At 37.2% G+C, this 23,131-nt stretch overlaps 1 protein-coding gene across 4 annotated transcripts in view; it reads right to left on the reverse strand.

Annotated features, from left to right (window-relative positions):
• TEDC1 (tubulin epsilon and delta complex 1) overlaps positions 1 to 23,131 on the reverse strand; it is a 77,006-nt gene that overhangs the window by 25,550 nt on the left and 28,325 nt on the right. For 3 of the 4 annotated variants that reach the window (XM_074213306.1, XM_074213305.1, XM_074213304.1), the window contains 2 exons: positions 21,087 to 21,173; positions 3,008 to 3,202 (listed from right to left, as the gene is read on the reverse strand). In XM_074213306.1, coding sequence (XP_074069407.1) covers positions 3,008 to 3,202; positions 21,087 to 21,173 — 282 coding nt within the window. The remainder of the gene's footprint in view (positions 1 to 3,007; positions 3,203 to 21,086; positions 21,174 to 23,131) is intronic. The other variant, XM_074213307.1, reaches the window with a different exon arrangement.

The raw sequence follows: 23,131 nt of genomic DNA on the forward strand, positions 1-23,131 counted from the left end.
TTTCAAACTATATACATTCTATTTCCTAGTTTTATAGACACCAGTCCTGGCTTTACTAGAGGACCTCTATTATTATTTCCTGTTGGCTTCTGGCTAACTTTTGGGGCTTTTGTGATTCTTATTCAATTTCTTGGGGGCAATTCAAGCTGATCTGAGATACTTCCTCACTGTATGACACTGGACAGGTATTTAACTCTGTTTGCCTCACCAGTACAATAAGCTGAAGAAGGGAATATCAAATCACTCCAGTATCTTTGCCAAGAAAATCTCAAATATGATTACCAAAAGTTTGATATGACTAAAAAATGATGACAACAAATTCAATTTCTTGAACATTTTTTTTGGTCTGGTACAAATTTCAAAGTTTACTGGCATAACTAAAGAGAAACTAGATTGTCTGCCTAGGGGAGGAGGGAGAGTATTACAAGCATTGAGGACAGCCAGAAAGATGGAACATCTTGCTTAAGAAAGCCAGTATCAACATACTAGAGAATGTGGCAGGTAGTAAGATACAAAAGGACTGGAAAGGTACATGGGGGCTAAGTTAAGAAGGGCTTTGAATGCCAAATAGATCATTTTATAATTATCACAGAAGTGATAAGAGAGCCACTTGAATTTCTTGAGTAGGGGAGTTAACACAATTGGACCTTTGTTTTAGGAAAATCACTTTAGTGGGTGGATGAAGGATGGATTGGAATGGAGAGAGACCCTGAAAAATGGGAAAGGTGGAAGGGAAAGGAGGGGCACAGACAATGAGTTCTACTTTAGATATGTTTTAGATTGGAGGTCAAACATTAGACAAAAATTAGGGTTTTGTAAGGAATGGCAATGAGATAGGTGAAGAGACAATAGATTATGATTGGAAAGGGAATTTCAGAATTATTGAACATAGAGATCATTTGTAAATGATGGCAAGAGAAAGGATATGACCATATTAGTGTGTGACTGAGGAGAGATGGAGAAGTAGCTCATAGGATCTGAGGAAATGAATAGTTAAGGTATTTAAGGGAGAGTCAAAATATACGTATGCTGATGTCCTTTATATAAGGGCAGGTGTTAGGGAGGAGAGAAAAACTGTAAACCAGATACAAAATTCATTGAGAAGGGACGGCTAGGTGGCGTAGTGGATAAAGCACCTGCCTTGGAGTCAGAAGTACCTGGGTTCAAATCCAGTCTCAGACAGTTAATAATTACCTAGCTGTGTGGCCTTAGGCAAGCCATTTAAACCCATTTGCCTTGCAAAAATCTAAAAAAACAAAAAAAACAAAAGAAAATTCATTGAGAAAGAAAAGGGAGTAATGGGGGGAGGGGTGGAGAAGGAGGAGAAGGAGGAAATGTACAAATAAAAAGTACCAGAATTTTTGATTGTGTAGTAGATATAAATAGCATGAACCTCAAAGGAAGAGAGTTTACTGAGTAACAAGATAGAGATAGAACCTAGAAATATCAATGAAGAGTAAGGAGTATTCAGATTCCTTTGCCTCACCCAGGAAGCAGAGGAGCATTAGTAAAGATTCAGCCAGTACTGAAAAGGGTGCCAGGGAGACCAGATCATCTGAGGGAGTCAAGTTTAGTAAGAGATAGTAGATGAAAGAAGTGGAAGAGGAAAGGATTTAAGAGGAAAAGAAGCTTTTTGCCTATGGAAGAAACATTCTAGTGGGTCCAGAATTGCTGAGATGTAAAGGACATGATCAGATGTGAGAATGTTCATTGAATGGAAGTCACCACTTCTCTTCCCAAAGGAGGCTAGAGATGCAGTTGGAGGCAAGAGCAGTATGAGATGGTAGGCACATGACCAGATGATAAGTCCTGCTTTAGCACTCACAAGAATGAAGATTAAACAAGAAAAGAAATATAGCAGAAGATGAAAATTGAGTCTGCAAACAGGGAAAAAAAGTCCCCCTTTTCCACCAACCTTCCTTTTAATTTTCCCTCAAGAAAACTGGTACTACAGAAGATGGAATGCCTGAGATCAAAAGGATCCTTGCTCCTCTTTACACTAGAGGTTCCCTACATCCTCGTTGTGAGAATGGAATGGCAGCAGGAGGGGAAAGTGGTCTTGTGCTAGCATAGCTCTAAGTTGTTACTTTGGAGCAGATGGAAGACACTTTACCTCCTTCCCTCAGGAGAGTTGAAATCTCCAGCAAAGAGACTGGAAGGCAAGGTCTGCAGTCAGAGGTACATTTGACTCCTTTTCTCACCTGAGGCGGTTGGAGAGGAAACACTAGCAGGAAATGGTATATGTACATGAGAAAGTCCTTTATTGAAGATGTCTTGTCCAGTCCCTTGCCACCCTCCTTCTAGGGAGGTGCTGTGCCCAGCAGATGATGGAAAACATAGGCACTCCTAGTTGGGAGGAAAATTTGGCTCCTCCTCTTACCTGAAGACTAAGTGTGTTATTAAATTTTTATTAATTGGTTGTTGATTGAACATGACTTTCAAATGGTCATCCAGTCACTCCAGGTAGCGCTCCAGTGAAGGCAAGTCACTGCTGCCTTTGAGATAGCTCTGATTGTTAAGAATCTTTCCCTTACATTTGAGTTCTAAAGGTCAGGGGAAAAATTGTGCTCACTTACCTGATAATAAGGAATCTTCTAGTATGATGTTCCTCATACCTGTCAGATTGTGCCATTTCCTCCTTCCTCCCACCACCAAGAGGGAAAAAGGAGTCAGAGGTTCAGAATTGAAATTGTCCTCAGAACAACTGAGAGTTCACTGAAGATATTAAAAGCATCACCTGAGACTGGCTGAATGTTTACATCCTAGAATCCCTCTCTAAATTCCCTATCCCTTATCCTGAATACCGAAGAGATACTGACTTCCTAGAGCCTGAGTCAGATCTCAGGGATACAGAAAAAGAATCAAGTGACTCAGATCAATTCAATGAGGACAAGGATTGAGCTAGGAATGGAGCAGACCTGAAAGAACAATGTAAGTTATTAAATCAAACAGTCTCCAAATCCCAAGACCCAAGTTAAGCCTCTGCCAATGTGGGCCTAATCCTTACCTTGGTGTACCATGCTGCTCTCTGCTGATTCACAGCCTCCTCAAGCCTTTGCCTCAGTGCCACTAGGTTCTTCTGTACTCTGTCCACCTCCCCAGTTATGTACGTAGGGTTGCAGTATTCTAAGATCTCTGGCAAAAATACATCCTGCTTAATGGTATTAGGAATACCTACAGGACTTACATCCAGCACTGTTTCCTACAAAAAAAGAAAGAAGTCTCAATCAGGTAACTGAACTTCAGTCCTGATTCAGAATCATTTCACTCAAATCCCTGCCCGCCAAATCCGCTCAACCCTCTCCCAAAGTAAATGAATCAATACTCCAGGTTCCTTCAGGCTCATCCTTGCTCTTAAAAAAACAAGAGACACTTGGCCAAATAAACAATATACTGCTATAGCGGTCCCAGTCTTGCAAAGACTTGCAAATGCCCAACTTTAAGAAGTTTGGGAAGGGGGAAAAGGAAGGCGGTACTAGAAATGGCAAAATGAAGAAAATGAAGTAACAAGTAAAATCACAAACATTCAAAAAACTGCACATACATTTTACTTTAATTTGAGGGTTTGTTTGGTTTTTGTGGGGTTTTGCAAAGCAATGCGGTTAAGTGACTTGCCCAAGGTCACACAGGCAATTATTAAGTGTCTGAGGTCAAATTTGAAGTCCTCCTGACTCCAGGGGCCCATGCTCTATCCACTATGCCATCTAGTTGCCCCAACTTGAGAGTTTTTGTAACAAATTCTGTATAAACACTAGTGAGTTGATTTTCCTCCTAAAAAAATGCTTGATCAGTCTCTACCTGTCTTTGCCCAATTCTATTATCTCTGGGTCAGCCATTCAGAGAATTCTACTCTCCTAGCCACAAACTAGGAAGAAATTTTTGCAGGAAAGTGAAACACTAGACATCCTTTGCACAAGCACTGATCAAAAGCAGCTCAATCTGTACACTCCAACAAATTCTGATTTTATAAGTATACCATCTCTCTTATCCCCAGCCTCTGAATCATTCTCTAATCTCTAATAAAGCAACATGAATCAATCTTGATGGACTTGCTCATTCTACTAATGCAACAACCAGGGACAATATTAAGATATCTGCAATGGAGAATACCATCTGTTTCCAGAGAAAGAATTGTGGACTTTGAACAAAGACTATTACCTTCAAATTAGAAAAACAAAGCCATTATCTTACTATATAATTTTGCTATCTCATACTTTATTTTTCTTCCTTAAGGATATGATTTCTCTGTCATCACATTCAACTAAGATCAATATATAACATGAAAACAATGTAAAAACTAACAGAATGCCTTCTGTGGGGGGTGGGAAGCAAGAATGGAGGGAAAAATGTAAAACTCAAAATAAATAAAATTTTTCTTAAAAAAAAAAGCAACAGAAAGGGCAGCTAGGTGGTGCAGTGGATAGAGCACCGGCCCTGGAGTCAGGAATAACTGAGTTCAAATCTAGTCTCAGATGCTTAATTACTTAGCTGTGTGGCCTTGGGCAAGACACTTAACCCCATTGCCTTGCAAAAACCTAAAAAAATAAAAAATAAAAAAAGCAACAGGAAGACACAATAGAGTTATGAGTCTGGAGTCAGGAAGAACTATATTCAAATCTAGACTCATATACCAGCTGTGTGATGTTAAAAATTCATTTAACCTTTTTCTGCTTCAGTTCCCTTATCTGTAAAATGGAGATATCACCCACCTGACAGGATAGGGTAAAATAAGATATTTATAAAGTACTTTATAAACCTTAAAGTGCTATATAAATGCTAGCTAAGTGGCAGTAGTGGCAGTAATAGTAGTAGTATTATCGTTTCCATTCATCATCTTCTCCTCAAATCTCCCATAAAATGTTACAATCTTAGGACTAAATGGAAATTTTTGAGGACCTCTTACTCAACCCCAGTTGAAGAAGTCTCTACTCCAAAGCTTCTAAATCTTTTTTGTGTCATGGGCCCCTTTTGACAATCTGCTCAAGCTCATAGAATTCTTTTCAAAATAATGAGGATTGGGAGGCATGGGAAGAGGGGAAGGGGGAGGGTGGTAATTCATAATTGAAGGAAATGTTAAATTTCAGAAGTTAATGAAAATAAAGATGTAATTTTTTTTCCTATTCAAATTCATGGGTTCTCTAAAATCTATTTATGGATCCCAGATTAAGAACCCTTTCTATCCACCTTTCCTAATTAGCTTCTGCAGTGTACAATCAGTGAAAGGGAATTTTCTACCTATTGAAGCAGTACATTCCCATACTGGACATATTCAGTTTTTAAGTTACTAAAGTCCTGCGGATTCTACCTCCAAATTATTAATCAAATTCACCTCCTCCTCTCTTATTTACTCTGCCACTACTAGCAAGAAGTCTTCATTACCACCTTCCTGGACTATTGCAATAGTTTCCTTATAAGACTTTTCATCTCAACACTCTCTCTCTCTCTACTCCAGTCTGTTTTTAACTAAGTTATCTAAGCTCAAAAGCCAGGAGTGGATCCCCACTCTCTAAGCAAAATTCAAACTCCCTTGCCTGGAATTCAAAGACCTCCTAAAATCTTGTGCCACCCTATTTTTCTAGTTATATATGTAATCCTCCAATAAACTGTGAATTCCAAAAGGTCAGAGGTCCTCTACTATCAGAACTTTATATCTCCTTCAGTACCAAGCACTATGTTTAAGGACTTAATTAGTAAATTAATAGTTAATCAATTAATATATATTTGTTGACTTGATTGAATAGCTAAACCAAAGCTATTTCAGAACTAGAAAACGTATACTGGTTTTTCCAAAGGGCAAAATGTAGAACATCAAATACAGCCACCAAATCTCATCACAATGTGTGTCCAGAACTAAAATAAGATAAAGGGGGGAAAAAAGTCAAGAAGGGAATGAACAAAGCTCAATGACAACCTACGAAAAAGTCAAAGAAGTCTGGAGTAGAATAACCAGAAGAACACAGAATGTAGACTCCATGGTGAAAGGAAAAAGTTGGGAACAATACATTGAGATGTACTCAACAGAGAATTCAAAAGCCTTCATCTTCAGGCAAAGATCAGAAAACCTGGATTCAGTTCTCTCTAATAATTTAATGGATTGCATGCACCTAGTATCTCCGTGTATTCAACAGTCACCTTTAGTGCTTGGGATCTTTATCTCCAACTCCTCCCTGTGAGCTACTCCTACCTCTCTACAATCTCCCTCTCCAATTCTCCCCTTTCTCCCTCAAGAACTCTTCCCCACACCCAACTAACTTATCTTTATCTGAACCACTGTCATCAATCCTTGTCAGTTTTCTCTCTATCCTGTTCTTCTACTCCTACTCAATCTTTTCTAGCTCATTTTTTGCAAATCTAGGATTTTCCTTATCCTGACCTGCATAGGGATGACCACCCCAATCTCCACGAATCTCTGCCTTCAATTTAGAGAGCTGGTAGCAGCTCTCTAAATTCCTACTTGTTGCTGCCCCACATTCCCTGTCTTCAGGGGAAGTCTCCTTCTCCCACGCACAAACCTCTCCTCTCTCTCCAATCCCTTCTTTCTCATTTGGATATTCCCCTAACAACGGACTGTTTGAAGGGGGAGATCTACCACAATGTTTTTTCTGAAACCCCATTTCCTTAATTTTCTCCAGCTCCTTCTCCCATTATGGCTCCTTCCACTTTCAACCCTACAAATCTCTGAAAGAAAAAGGCCTTGCCAAAAGAGGGAAGCTCTTCTCTTGTCTCCAAAATTACTCCTTCTAATTCATCCTGTTCGTTCTTGTTCGTTCTCTCTCTCTCTCTCTCTCTCTCTCTCTCTCTCTCTCTCTCTCTCTCTCTCTCTCTCTCTCTCTATTCCCTCCCTCTTCCTATCTCTTACTCTCCTCAAACTCCATAGTGGCAATAAGTCTGACAGTTCACACATTTCTCTATTGTAGCATGGATAAAAATGCCTGATATGAGTTTGGGATCCATTCTTGGTCTGGTTCATGGTCTTTCTCTAGGTACTGGCATGGTATACTTTGTACCAGGTCCTGACCCCAATGACTACCCCTCTCTACTTCCCTATGCCCAGGTGGGCTGGAAAAATGACTCAATGTGACTTTTGCTTAGATTTTTTCCCCATCACAGCACATTTTCTAGATTTCTTTAAGGTTTATGAGGAGTGAAAGCTCCTCATTGCACTGCTTCTTGCTACTCTGTCTTTCTCTAGTAAAGTTCTAATTGCAAAATGGTAAGTTATGAATCTTTCCATGTGTGCCTCCTTCTACTGCAGGAGACAACAGCCTTGAATTCTAACTCCAATGCTTTTTTATCCTATGGCCACTCAGTCCAACTCTAATCACAGTTTTGGAAAATACTTCAAAAAGGGAAGTGGTAACCCTAAAAGTCAATATGACTTCATCAAGAACAAATCTATAATTCCCCTTTTTAGCAAGATAACTAAGTTGATAGAGATCAAGAGAATACTTTAGACATTATATAGACTTCAAGGAAGTATTTACAAAATCTCTCAAGCTATTTTTGGATATAAGATGGCAAGATGAAAGCTAGATAATACTGCTGTTAAATGGGACTGTCAATGACTCAAAGGAAGACTTCTAATGAAGTGCCCTGAGTATCTATCCCTCATGCTACTCAACATTTTAAGCAAAATCTTGGATCATGGCATAGATAGCAAGCTTAACAAATTTATAGACAACTATCCTTCCCAGCTTCATGTTAATGTATTGTATGAAATCCAAGATCCAAAAATATCTGGGCCTAGAACAATGGATCAAACTTAATAAAATAGAATATAATGGAAAAAAATAAAATTATATATATATATATATGTATATACATATAGATAGATAGATAGATAGATAGATAGATAGATAGATAGATAGATATAATTCTATAGTAAACTTCAAATTCAACTTCCAAAGAACAAGATTAAGAAGACCAGGTTAGGGTAGCTAGGTGGCACAGTTGATAGAGCACTGGCCTTGGAATCAGGAGGACCTAACTTCAAATCCAGCTTCAGACACTTAGTAATTACTTAGCTATGTGACCTTGGGCAAGTCACTTAACCCTATTGCCATGCAAAAACCAACAGAAGAGGAAGAAGAGGAGGGAGGAGGAGGAGGAGGAGAAGGAGGAGGAGGATATATAAAATTCTACAGTAAACTTCAAAATAAACTTTCAAAGAACAAGACTAAGAGGACCAGGTTAGGGTAGCTAGGTGGCATAGTTGATAGAGCACTGGTCTTGGAGTCAGGAGGATCTAACTTCAAATCCAGCCTCAGACAATTAATAATTACTTAGCCATATGACCTTGGGCAAGTCACTTAACCCTACCGCCATGCAAAAACCAACAGAGGAGGAGGAGGAGGAGGAGGAGGAGGAGGAGGGGAAGGAACTGGCTAGATAATAACTCATGAGGGAAAAGTGGAATCAATAAAACAACATAGGAACCAAAAAAGCTAATTCTACTCAAGATGAATTAAAGGAGCTATGGTGTCCAAAAAAAGAGAGAGATAAAATTTCCATTATACTACACCCTAATCTTGCCACATAGGGAATAATGAGTTTAATTCTATGCACCACTTTTTTGGACAAACATTGGCTGTAATGTACCCAGAAAAGGTTAATCAAAATAAAGAAAGAACTGCAGAATATTCTATCAGTTTCATAAAAATAATCTTTATCACTTGAGAGTGTAATCTTGTGGCAAAGTACTGAAATGGAATTATGAAAAACTGAGTTTGCATTATGCCTCATGGTCTTAATACTCGTATGATGCTGTGTAGGCCATTTAAGATAGAACCTTCTGGATCTAAAACTATGATCTTAATCTTTAAGGATGTTTAACCTAGAAAAGACAAGATTCAATGAGCACATGACATCTGTCTTCAAGTATTCAATGAGCTGTCATGAGGAAGAGAAATTAATTTAGTTCTTTTGGTCCCACAGGACAGAAGAAGGAGCAATAGGAGGAAGTTAAGAGAATCAATTTTAGTATTAAAATTTTGAAAAACGTCATAAAAATAGAGCTGTCCAAAAGAAGAATAAGTTGTCTTGAGAAATAACAGCTTCCCTCTCATTTAGTCTTTTAACTACAACTGAATGAGCATTTGTTTGGACTGTCATAGAAAAGATTTCTGATACAGAAAGATCCACCTTACATAAACCTGATGCAATGTGAAATAAACAGAACCAGGAAAACAATATACCCAACGTAAATGGAAAGAACAAATAACGAAACAATAAAAAAAAGAACAAAAAAATGACTGGAAAAGATATGAAAAGATACCTCCTCCCTTAACTCCTTTGCAGAGTGTATATGTTTGCTGGAGGGAAGAGTAGCCACGTTTGTGGAAGGAATAGTATTTTCTGATTGACCTAGATTTTTTCTCTTCCTCTTTTCTTCTTTCCTCTTTAAAAAATTTTTCCCCTCCAGGAGATGAGTAAGAGAAGGAAATGAGGGATAAAAGCAATGCAAAGACAAAAGATATCACTGAATATTTTTTTTAAAAGGCATACAGGCAGTGGAGAGCTCTTGTTCACCAGATATCGCCAGTTACATAGCTTCTGAATTAACTTCTAATTCCTAGATTCTAGGTTTCAGGACCTCCTATGCCAGAAGCTATCAGTATAGTTCCAATCTCAGGTCCTCCCAGAATCTTACAATTTCAAATATACATCTGATCTTCCATACATTCTGACTATCTTACAATATAGCTTCAAATCATAAACTAACTCTCTCTTTTCTTACTTCTCTAAGGTTCTCTCTTAACAATTAAATCCCTTTTTTTTGACAGTCGTTATTCTAATTGCTCCCTCTTTAGCTTCTGACACTATCCATCACCCTTTCCTTCTCTATACTCATACCTGCCCTGTCACAATTCAATAAACATTTATTAAGAATTACTATGTGCCAATTGTCTTCTAAACTGCCCCGATCATTCCTTCTCAGTCCCTTTTGCTAGATCCTTCTCTTCTCTAAGGGGCTGTTCTGAAACAACTCTCTCTCTCTCTCTCTCTCTCTCTCTCTCTCTCTCTCTCTCTCTCTCTCTCTCTCTCTCTCTCCCTCCCTCCCTCCCTCCCTCCCTTAGAGTGATTTGATCAATTTAATTAAGATCTATATCACCACCTAATTGATCTCCTTGCTTCTAATCTCTCCCATCACTAGTCTAACATGCCTTTCCCTAAAACTTCTCCCCTTAAAATTTCTCAGTTTAATTAGCACCTCTCTCCTGAACTCCAGGAATTAATTATCTAGTGCTTGTAGAATATCCTGTCATTACTTCAAGCTCAACATGTTCCAAACAGAACTCATTTTCCCCAAAAATCTGTCCTTCTTCCAAACTTCCACATTTAACTTGGGGCTATCACCATCCTGGAGTCATCAATTGGAAATCTTGGAGTTGTTGTCCTGGCCTCTACTCTTGCTCAATTCTTTTACCAATCAATTAGCTACATCTTATTGATTCTCTCTCCATTACATCACTTAAATCCATATAGCCTCTATCCTAATTCAGATCTACATCATCTCCTAATTGATCTCCTTGCTCCAAATCTCTCCCATTACTTTCCCCAAAATTTCTTCCCTCAAAATTTCTCAGTGTTTCCCTAATCAGTGGCTTCAAGAATCAAATACAAAATCCTTTGTCTAAAATTTAAGCAGTCTACAACCTGACTCCCACCTGCTTTTCAACTCTGATTTCATATTACTCTTCTTCATGTATTATTTATTCTAATCCTTTACTATTCCTTTTATATACATGCACTTCATCAACTGCTCTATACCTCTGAACAATTGGAAACCTATGTTTAGAATGTATTACTTCCATACCTCCACCTCCTGGAATAGCTGTATTTCTTCAAAAAATTGCTCAGATGACACTTTCTAGATTTCTCCTAGTTCCAGCCATGTTGAAATTATCTTAAATTCTCATCCAACCATTCTGGAAAGCAACTTGGAATTATCCCTCAAAAGATCTTAAACTGTATATATCCCTTGACCTGGCAAGAAAGAGGAGAAAGGACTCAAAGATACAAAAATATTTAGAGGAGTTCTTTTTGTTGTGACAAAGAATTGGAAATTGAAGGAATGTCCAATTGGGGAATGACTAAACAAGTTAAGATATAGGAATATAATGGAATATTACTTGCGCTGTAAGAAATGATGAAGGGGATGATTTCAAAACATATATGAACTGATGAAAAGTGAAGTGAGCAAAAACAGGAGAACAATTTCTACAATATCAGCAATACTATAAAGAGAACCAACTTTGAAAGACTTAATAATTTTCATCAATAAAATGACTGCCCACAATTCCAAAGGACTCACGTTGAAACATGCAATCCAAAGAGAGCTGATGGATTCAAAATGGAAGGAGAAGCATATCTTCTCTCTCTTTTTTCTGACATGGCTTAATGTGGAAATTCATTTTAAATGACTTTATATATTTGTAATAAGTTTTGTTTTCCTTGCTTTCTCAATGGGAAAAGGAAGGAAAAGAGAAAAGGAGATAATTCAGAACTGATAAAAGTTTTTAATAAATTATTTTAAGTTTTTAAAAAAGGAATCACAATGTATTATTTTGTCTGCAATATGTCTACTTATTTGTGTTCCCATTCCATTCCTCAAGTAAAATATAAGCTCTTTAATGGTAAGAATTATTTCATTCTAGCCTTCATATTCCCAGCACAGAGCCTTGTACATAATAGGCACTGAAAAATCAGTTGAATTAAAAAAAAAACCTCCAAGTTCATTTATTTCAATCTATTTTTTTAACTTGAATCTGTGATTTCATTGACAATGAAAAGCCAGTGGGGAAAATTTGCTCTACTAATGTAGATCTGTAACTATTCCATTACTTAGAGAGAATTGCTTAGAGAACTAAGAAGTTGGAGGAATTTTCCAGGATCAAAAAGGCCAGTTTCTATCAGAGGAAGGACATAAACCTAGGTCTTTCTCATTCTTTCTATACATACCTGTACCAAAATCCCTTTTACAATATCCCTAAAAAGTGGTTATCTAAATCAGCTCAAATTCAAATGATGAACCTAATACCTTACAAAGTACCTCTTTCTACTCTTTGAAATATCTAATTTTTTGTTTTCCATTATATCAAGTCTAAATCTGCTTCTCTGTAATTTCTACCAATAGTTCCAATTCTACTTTCTGAGGATAAGCAGAATAAGATCTGAGTTTTCTTCCATTTGATAACTATCACATGAAAATCTCATTCACATCTCTTCTCTAGTCTAAATATCCATAATTCCTTTAGTGATCCTCTATGGTCTCCAGCTCCCTCACCATTTCCAATAGCCTCTTAAACATATTCAAGAATTCCAAAGTTCATCCAAAATGTAAGATCCAGGACTTCCGGCCAAGATGGTGAAGAGAAGTCAGGTCCTGTGCTAAGGTCTCCTGATCTTCCCTCATAAATAATATGAAACAAACCTTTTAGTGGAAGTTCCATCGACAAATCCCAGAAAGAGAAGATAGTAAAACAACACGTACCTCAAGGTCTGTCTTTGGGGATTGGGGGTGTGGCGAGTGCAGAATGCAGACAGCCAGCGGGGGAGGGGCGAGAGCCAGACTAATATAAGGCGGGGGGGGGGGGGGGGGGGGGGGGGAGATTTGCTGTGGGAACCACTTCACTCTGAGAAACAACCAGAGAGTGGAGGCGTGGCCATGGGACTGACAGGAAGGGGTGGAGGGTATGTTCCAGCCTCTAGCACCCCTACTGGCCAGGAGGAGATATTACACCCAGTGAGAAAAGCCTCCAACACCCTCTACTAGCCACTCAGTGAGCAAAGCCTCCAGGACCCCCTACTGGCCAGCTGGAGATACTACACTCAGTGAGTAAAGCCTTTAGGGATCTCAATACCAAACCTCTATGAACCAGCCCCTCCCTCAACACAAGATCTTAGGAAAATGAAGAAAAGCCATCAGAAAGGGGGAAACCATAGAAAAATTCCTAGAAGGAAAAGACCCTAATTCAGAGAGACAAAGAACCCCTGAGGAGAATATGATTTGGTCTCCAGCACAGAAAGATTCCCTTGAAGAAATCAGGAAGGAGTTTAAAAATCAACTGAAAAATTTGGGAAAAAAACCCAGGAGAAAATTAACACCTTCCAACAAGAAAAACGAATCCTTGAAAAATACAATTGGATGAATGCAAAAAAGAAAATAATTCTCTCAAAACCTCAAATGATCAAAGGGAAAACTTGTTTTTTAGATTTTTCAAGGCAATGGGGTTAAGTGGTTTGCCCAAGGCTACACAGCTAGGTAATTATTAAGTGTCTGAGGTCGGATTTGAACCCAGGTACTCCTGACTCCAAGGCTGGTGCTCTATCCACTGTGTCACCTAGCCGCCCCTCGCGCCACCAAGCCGCCCCTAAAGGGAAAACTCTTACAAAAATAGAATTGACCAATTGGAAAAGGAGTTGCAAAGGGTAAATGAAGAAAATTCTTCCCTAAAAACAAGAATGGAGTCTATGGAAACCAATGATTTTATGAGAAAATAAAAATTGTTAAACAAAACCAACAAAATGAAAAAAATGGAAGAAAATGTTAAATACCTCATCAGTAAAACCACTGACCTCAAGAATAGATTGACTAAAGGTAACCTAAAAATTATTGGTCTTCCTGAAAACATTGAAGAGAAAAAAAGCCTGGACTCAAGATTACAAGATTTAGTGATAGAAAACTGCCCTGATATCATGGAACCAGAGGGAAAAATAGTTACTAAGAGGGATCCCAAAATGAAAACACCAAGGAATATTGTAGCCTAATTCCCAGAACTATCAGATAAAGAAACAATTTACATATCATGGAGCCACAGTAAGGATTACACAGGACCTGGCAGCATCAACATTAAGAGATCGAAGGTCCTGGAATGCAATATTCTGAAAAGTAAGGGAGCCTAGAATGCAGCCAAGAATTCACTATCCAGCAAAGCTGAGGCTTCTCTTCCAGGGCAAAAGATGGACATTTATTAGAATAGGAGAATTCCAACATTTCTGATGAAAAGACCAGAGCTTAATAGAAAATTTGGACTTCAAACAGGAGACTTAAGAGACACGTGAAAAGGTAAAACTAAAAAAAAAGGGGGGGGGATTGTTATCAAGTAAGATGAAACTGGCAATATCCCTACCTGGAAGAAAGACTTTAACAACTTGCAAGAATTGTAACTCTATTAGAGAGAATTTAATTATCCAGAAGAGATGGATATACATGACTTATTTGAAAAACTGTTACCCAATAAGATGAAACTGGAAATATTCTTACCGGGAAGAAAGACTCTAATAACTCTCAATAATTGTAATTCTAGTAGAGAGAATAGCCAGAAATGATGGACACTCATGACCTTTCTGTGACTCAGATAGAATGATTTAAAAACAATACTTCCTTAAAAAGGAGGACAGTAAAGAGATGAGAGGATAAAGGAGACTGAATGGGGGATATCTCATTACATTACAAAGGACTTATTGCAATAGAGGGGAATATGAGGAGGTGAGAACTGCCTGAATCTTACTATCATCAGATTGGCTTAAAGTTAACATATACACACTCAGTTAAGAAACTTATCTTACCTTTAAAGTGTTAAAAGGGGGAAAGGGAAGGGGGGAGGAAAGGAGGAATCAACAGAAGGAAGGAAAGGAAGAAGGGGCAAAGCGAAAGGGGAAAAAGGGGAAGGGGGTTGGATATAGGAGGGCAAACACACTGAAGGTGGTAGTATTCAGAAACAAAACAATGGGGAATATGGATAAAGGAAAAAAAGGAGAAAATACAAACAGAGGGAAGATAACATGGAAGGCAATAAAGAGTTAGTAATTATAACTCTGAATGTGAATGGGATGAACTCCCTTAAAACATGAACATATTGTAGAGTGTATTAAAAACCAGAATCCTACAATATGCTCCTTACAAGAAACTCATCTGAAGCAGAGAGAAAGATATAAAGTAAAGGTAAAAGGTTGGAGAAAAATATATTTGGCTTCAGTTGAAGTGAAAAAAAGCAGGGGCAGCAATCCTTATCTCAGACAAAGCAGCTGCAAAAATAGATATTATTAAAAGAGATAAGGAAGGAAACTATATCCTCCTAAAAGGTACCATAGACAATAAGGTAATTTTAATACTAAATATGTATGCAACCAGAAGTATAGCATCCAAATTCTTAGATAAATCTAACCATAAAATAAACAAGAAGAAAATTGAGTAGGTAAATAGATTGTTAGAAAACCTAAATATGATAGATCTGTAGAGGTTATTGAATGTGGACAGATTTTCTTGCAGGACATGGCACTTGCACAAAATTTAACCATGTACTAGGGCACAAAAACCTAATGATCAATTACAGAAAGGCAGAAATAGTGAATACATATTTCTCAGATCACAATGCAATAAAAATCATATGAAATATGGTACCAGGAAGATACAGACCCAAAACTAATTGGAAACTAAATAACCTCACTTTAAAGAATGAATAGAGCACCAGCCTTGGAGTCAGGAGTACCTGGGTTCAAATCCAACCTCAAACACTTAATAATTACATAGCCATGTAGCCTTGGGCAAGCCACTTAACCCCATTGCCTTGAAAAATCTAAAGAAAAAAAAAAAGAATGAGTGGATCAAACAACAAATTACAGAAAGAATTATTTTATCCTAGATGATGACAATAATGAAACAACATACCAAAACCTATGGGATTCACTCAATGCAGCTATCAAGGGATATATTATATCTTTAAATGCTTATATGAATAAATTAGAGAAAGATGAAATCAATGAATTAAATATGCAACTAAAAAAATTAGAGAAAGAATGATTTAAAAACCCTCAGTTAAATACCAAATTAGAAATTCTAAAAATTAAAGGAGAAATGAATAAATCGAAAGCAAGAAAACTATTGAACTAATAAATAAAACCAAGAGCTGTTTTTATGAAAAAAAACAATAAATTGATAAACTTTTGGTCAATTTGATAAAAAAAAAGAAAGGAGAAAACCAAATTGCTAGTATCATAAATGAAAAAGGTGAACTCACACCAGAGGAGGAAATTAAAGTAATAATTCAAAATTATTTTGCCCAACTCTATGCCAATAAATTTGATAATCTAAATGAAATGGATGAATATTTAAAAAAATATAAATTGCCCAGGTTAAATGAAGAAATTAAATACCTAAATAACCCTATCTCAGAAAAAGAAAATTCAGAAAAAGAAATTCAACAAGCCATTATTGAACTCCCTAAGAATAAATTTCCAGGGTCAGATGGATTGACAAGTGAATTCTATCAAACATTTAAGGAACAACTGGTTCCAAATCTATATAAACTATTTGTAAAAGTAGGTGAAGATGAAACTCTCTTTCTATGACACCCATATGGTGCTGATACCTAAACTAGAGTTAAAACAGAGGAAGAAAATTGTAGACCTATCTTCCTGATGAATATAGATGCAAAAATCTTAAATAAAATATTAGTAAAAGTACTACAACAAATTATAACTAGGATAATACATTATGACCAAATATGATTTATTCTAGGAATGTATGGTTGGTTTATTATTAGGAAAACTATCAGTATAATTAATTATATCAATAACAAACCTATCAGAAATCATATGAATATATCAATAGACGCTGAAAAAGTTTTTGACAAAATACAGCACCCATTCCTACTAAAAACACTAGGGAGCATAGGAATAAATGGATTGTTCCTTAGAATAATAAACAGAATCTATCTGAACCCATCAACAAGCATTATATGCAATGGGGATATGCTAGAGGCATTGTCAATAAGATCAGGGGTGAAACAAGGATACCCACTATCACCACTACTATTCAATATTGTATTAGAAATGTTAGCTTCACAACATGGGCGAAATGATCAACCTTGATGGACTCGCTCATTCCATCAGTGCAACAATCAGGGACAATTTGGGGCTGTCTGCAATGGAGAATGCCATTTCTATCCAGAGAAACAACTGTGGAGTTTGAACAAAGTTGTTCAGGAGGATTACCTTTAATTTAGGGGAAAAAAATTGATATCTTATTGTCTGATCTTGCTATCTCTTATACTTTATGTTTCTTCCATAAAGATGGGATTTCTCTCTCATCACATTCAATTTGGATCAATATATACCATAGAAACAATGTAAAGACTGGCAAATTGCCTTCTATGGGGCGGGGAGTAAGATTAGAGGGAAAAATTGTAAAACACAAAATAAATAAAATCTTTCAAAAAAATTAAGAAAGTGAAAAAAAAGAACTGTTAGCTTCAGCAATAAGAGAAGAAAAAGAAATTGAAGGAATTAGAACTGGGAAGGAAAAGACAAAACTCTCACTCTTTGCAAATGACATGATGGTATACCTAGAGAATCCCAAAAAATCATCTAAAAAAACTACTAGAAATAATTTGCAACTTTAGCAAAGTACCAGGATATAAAATAAAATCTCATAAATCCTCAACATTTCTATATATGATTAACAAGATGAAGCAGAAATAGCTAGGAAGAGAAATCCCATTCAAAGTAACCTTAGAAAATATAAAATACCTGGGAGTCTACCTGTCAAGGCAGACTCAAAAATTTTTTAAAAACAATTACAAAACACTTCTCACACAAATAAAATCAGACTTAAATAACTGGACAAATATCAACTGCTTGTGAATAGGCCGAGTAAATATAATAAAAATGACAATTCTGCCAAAATTAAACTACTTGTTTAGTGCCCTTCAAATCAAAATTCCAAAAAATTACTTTAATGAGTTAGAAAAAATTGTAAGAAAATTCATATGGGGAAATAGAAAGTTGAGAATCTCCAGGGATTTAATGAAAAAAAAAGTACAAAAAAAGGTGGCTTAGCCCTACCAGATGTAAAATTATATTATAAAGCATCAGTCATCAAACCTAACTGGTATCACCAAAGCAATAGAGTGGTGGATCAGTGGAATAGTCTAGATATAATAGCAGGAATTGATTATAGTAATCTGCTGCTTGATAAACCCAAAGAGTCCAGCTATTGGGATAAAAACTCTTGGATAAAAACTGTTGGGAAAATTGGAAGAAACTATATACCAAGAAACCTATACCAAGATAAGATCAAAATGGATACAGGATCGAGACATTAAAAAAAACATTATAAGCAAACTAGAAGATCAAGGAATAGTTTACCTGTCAGATCTATGGAAAGGAAAGTGGTTTATCACCAAGGAAGAGATGGAGAACATCATTAAAAACAAACTAGATAATTTTGATTACATCAAATTAAAAAACTTTTGCACAGATAAAGCCACTGTAACCAAGATCAAAAGAAATGTAGTAAATTGAGAAACAATTTTTACACCTAGTGTTTCTGACAAAGGACTCATCTCTAAAATATACAAAAAACTGAGTCAAATTTTTCTGAAAAAGACAAGCCATTCCCCAATAGACAAATGGTCAAAGGATGTGCAAAGGCAATTTACAGATGAGGAAATCAAAGCAATCCATAATCATATGAAAAATTGCTCAATCACTAATTATTAGAGAAATGTAAATTAAAACATCTCTGAGATACCACCTCACACCTCTCACACTGGCCAATATGACCAGAAAGGACAATGATCAATGTTGGAAGGGATGTGGGAAATCTGAGACACTAATACATTGTTGGTGAAGCTGTGAACTCATCTAACCTTTCTGGAGAGCAGTATGGAATTATGCCCAAAAGGCAATAAAAATCTACATACCCTTTGATCCAGCAATACCACTACTGGGTATTCTGAAGATATGAAAAAAGGTAACAACATCACCTGTACAAAATGTTCATAGCAGCTCTGTTTTTAGTGGCAAAGAAATGGAAACTGAGGGAATGTCCATCAACTGGGGAATGGCTTAACAAACTGTGGTATATGTATGTGATGGAACACTATTGTTCTATTAGAACCCAGAATGGATGGGAATTCAGGGAAGCCTGGAAGGATCTGAATGAACTGATGCTGAACAAGAACACTGTACACCCTAACAGCAATATGGGAGTAATGATCAACCTTAATGGACATGCTCATACCAACAAGGCAACAATCAGGCACAATTTTGGGTTATCTGTGATGGAGAATGCCATCTATATCCTGAGAAAGAATTGTGGAGTTTGAACAAAGACCAAGGACTATTACCTCTAATTTAAAAAAAAAAAATGTTGTCTTATTATGTAGTTCTGGTATTATCTCATACTATATGTTTCTTCCTTAAGGATATGATTTCTCTCTCATCACATTCAACTTAGATCAATGGATACTATGGGAATGATGTAAAGACTAGCAAAGTGCCTTCTGTGGGGAGTGAGGGGGAGGAAAGCAAGATTGGGGGAAAAATTGTAAAACTCAAAATAAATAAAACCTTTCTAAAATTTAAAAAAAATGTAAGATCCAGACTTGGTTATAGTACTCTTGATCTGTCTAGAGAAATCTGACTACAGCAGGATCTCCATTGCTCTGAAAATTATACTAAAGGCTTTTGAGACTCCCAAACTCATTCAGTTTGCAGTTAATAAAACTATCAGATCTGTTGTCTAGTCCTCTCTATCATCCTGTACTTTCAATGTTTTCTGTTTTTTAAACTGATATGTATTATCTTTATATTTATACACATATTATCTTTATATTACATATTATCTTTATATTTAACCATCTTTTTCAATCCTGCCATCCAACTTAGTAGTTGTTGGTCCTAACACAGAAAGAGACTGAGGGGAAGAGTTTGACAGAGATAGTTGACAAATTAACTAAAGCAGGGGAATGCTGCAAACACAGCATTAGTGAAGAGAATTCAAGCTTATAAGAATCCATGCCATCCACTTCTGAAATTAACTGTCACTATCTGAACAGAGACCTAACTAAAAAGAGGTGCATAGGTACCCGACTTTAATGTCTCTCATGACAACCCATCCACATGCTCTCAGAAGCGCTGACTCAAAAATATCCATGTGGGGGCAGCTAGGTGATGCAGTGGACCAGCCCTGGAGTCAGGAATACCTGAGTTCAAATTCGGCTTCAGACATTTAATAATCACCTAGCTGTGTGACTGTGGGCAAGTCACTTAACCCCATTGCCTTAAATTAAAAAAAAATCCATGTATATCCTTGTTTTCCTTTCCCTGAAGAGAAAATGAAAAAACACTGCAGATACAGGAAAAAAATTTGCATTTCTTATTTCAAAGCACAAAGCATAGATGATTCTGACCAGGCTATACAGAAGGGGAGCTAGCCCAATTATCTTCATTTTTTTATCTAGTTGGCTAATCCTAATAGTATTGCTGAAACCCAGGCATACTTTTTTCTTTCATACCTGCCTTGCCAAAGCAAAAGTTAGTTCTATCTGTGTGTCTCTTAGGACCCTGAGTTTCTGACACATTTAATATATGCGAAATAATCATTGTCTCTCTCCTAGAGCCAATTTGGGAGGTTAAAGAGTGTTCTGGTTCTGGGAATGTTTTTTTTTTAAGTGACTGAATCTGGTTCTGGGCTACTGCCCTAACTTAAATCATTTTGTCTTACCACCATGAACTATACCACAATTCTTGAAGTTAATTTGATTCTGACTATGATTACCCCAAATCCCAGCAGTGATTTTAATGAACAATTATTATTTCATCCAATTAAGAGGTAATTTTAGTACCTGAAAGCAAATAAAATTTAATGCTATTTATGTTTCTGGTTCTTCTAAGGCTGATAGTCTACTTAAAATCAATGAAAGCCAGAAAAACAAAAAATCAAATTCTTACCATTATTCAACACAGTTCAAGGAAAGATGTGCAATTTGAACATGTTATTTATTGAGGGGAGAAAATGAAGTTGTTTGACATTATAACTTAGAAATAAAGTTCAGAAGTCATTAACAAATCTGAATTTCCAGGTACAAAATAAAATACATTCATGTACTGAAGTATAGACATGTTCTTTGATAACACACAGAGAACTGATTAGTCATTTGTTAATCTGTCCTCTTCACATTAATCCCCAAGGATTGGAAAGAATACTGATGACTTATCAGCTAATAGCACTAAGGATAGGAGAGTCCAAGGGAAAAAAAAAGAAAAGTCACTATCAGATCCTCCTATTACTAATTTACCATCCATTGCCAGTATACCAGCTCCATATGCTTCCACTCCAGAAAAGCTTCCAGGCAAGAGTTTTCTGATTCCAACTGCAGCAACAGCTTAAACAGAAAAAAAAGCCAAAATGAAAAAAAGGGAGAAATCAGGAGGCACCTATATAGAACATCACCTTCTTAGTCACCCAGACTCAGATGAATGGTCTCTCTGCTTCAAGTCTCTCCCCACTCTGGTCTATCCTCCACTCAGCTGCCAACATAACCTATCTAAAACTCAGGTCTGATCATGCCATCCCCCTGTTAATAAACTCCATTCCCTATAGACTCCAGGATCAGATATAAAATCTACATTTGGTACTCAAGCATTTCATGACCTGACCCCCTCTCATCTTTCCAGTCTGTATACTTTACTTAATATTCAGTCTTAAGGTGATATTGGCCTCACTGTTTGTTTCTCTTGAAAGATTTGCCATCCTCCAACTCTAGAACATTTTTCCTGGCTCTCTGCAAGCTTAAAATTTTCTTCTTCGTGTCTCTGTCTCCTGATTTCCTTCATGACTCAATTAAACTCTTACCTTCTGCAAGAAGTCTTTCCAAGTTTTCCTTAAACTTCACCAAACACACACACACACACACACACACACACACACACACACACACAGAGTTCCCATTTTACATAAATTTCCACTATACAAATTTATATAAATAATTCTGAAAAGGGAAAAAGATGGACTTTCAATGAACCAGGGAAATTTCAAATGTTCCTGTTGGAATGGCCAGAGATGAACAGAAGGTTTGATCTTCAAATACAGGACTACAGGACTCAGGTGAAGCATGGAGAGTGGAGAAGGGGAAAATATGTGGGACTTAATGATGATGAACTACATGTATTCCTGTATAGAAAAATGATACTGATAATACTCATATGAACCTTTTCATTTAATAGAGCAAGTAGAAAAAGCTTTTATAGATGAAGCACAGGAGAAAACTGAATCTGAAGATATAACGTGGTGTAAAAATGGAGTCAATAGATAAAAAGGAAATGAAATGGGAGAAAGAAAAAGGAGAGGAGGAATAGGCTAAGATAATTCATATAATAAGATTTTTCTTTATTACAATGAGCTATTGCAATGATATGGAAGGGGGAAGGCAAGGGGGAATGAGGGAATCTTCACTCTCATCAGAGGTGGCTAGGAGAGTAAACAGCATATATACTCAATGGGGTATAGACATCTGGAGTAAGAAGGAGAGGAGGGGGACAGGGGGAAGGGGGGGTGTGAGTGAAGGAGAGGATGGACCATGGAGGGAGAGTGGTCAGATATAACACAATTTTTTTTATTTCTTGCAAGGGGCTGGGATTGGATGTCCTGTCTGGGACCATAAGGCCGGGTGGATGCTGGGCCTAAGGGGTGGTATGTGGGCTCAGGACCTCTTGGCCCCAGGGCCAGGAATCTATCTGCTGCACCACTCACCTACCCTACAGCAGAGACAGAGTGAAAGGAGAGAGAAAATATAGTACATGGTAGTGGAGAAGTGCAAATGGAGGGGGTTGCAATCAGCAATGGCAACAGTGGAAAAATATGGAAGTAACTTTTGTGATGGACTTATAAAGAATGTGATCCACCCGCAACAGAGTTGTTGGTGTTGGAACACAGACTGAAGCACATTTTTTATTATTATTGGGGGGGGGGGGGACTTGTAGGGCAAATGAGGCTGGATGGCCTGCCTGGGGCCGCATGGCTGGGTGATTGTTGAGTGTCTGAGGCCGGATTTGGACCCGGGTGCTCCTGGCTCAAGGGCCAGTGCTCTATCCATCACCCGGTTGCCCCTACTATTATTATTACTATTTTATATTATTTTGGGTCTTTTTTTTTGTTTTGTTTTGTTTTGCAGGGCAATGGGGTTGGGGTGGCTTGCATGGGGTCACACAGCTGGGTGACTGTTTGGGTATATGGAGCCACATTTGGGCTCGGGTGCTCCTGGCTCCAGGGCCGGTGCTCCATCCACTGCATCACCTGGCCATACCTACAATTATTACTATTATTTTTTTAATGTTAATTTTT

This window comes from Macrotis lagotis, chromosome 1 (assembly GCF_037893015.1).
Source record: "Macrotis lagotis isolate mMagLag1 chromosome 1, bilby.v1.9.chrom.fasta, whole genome shotgun sequence".
Lineage (NCBI taxonomy): Eukaryota > Metazoa > Chordata > Mammalia > Peramelemorphia > Peramelidae > Macrotis > Macrotis lagotis.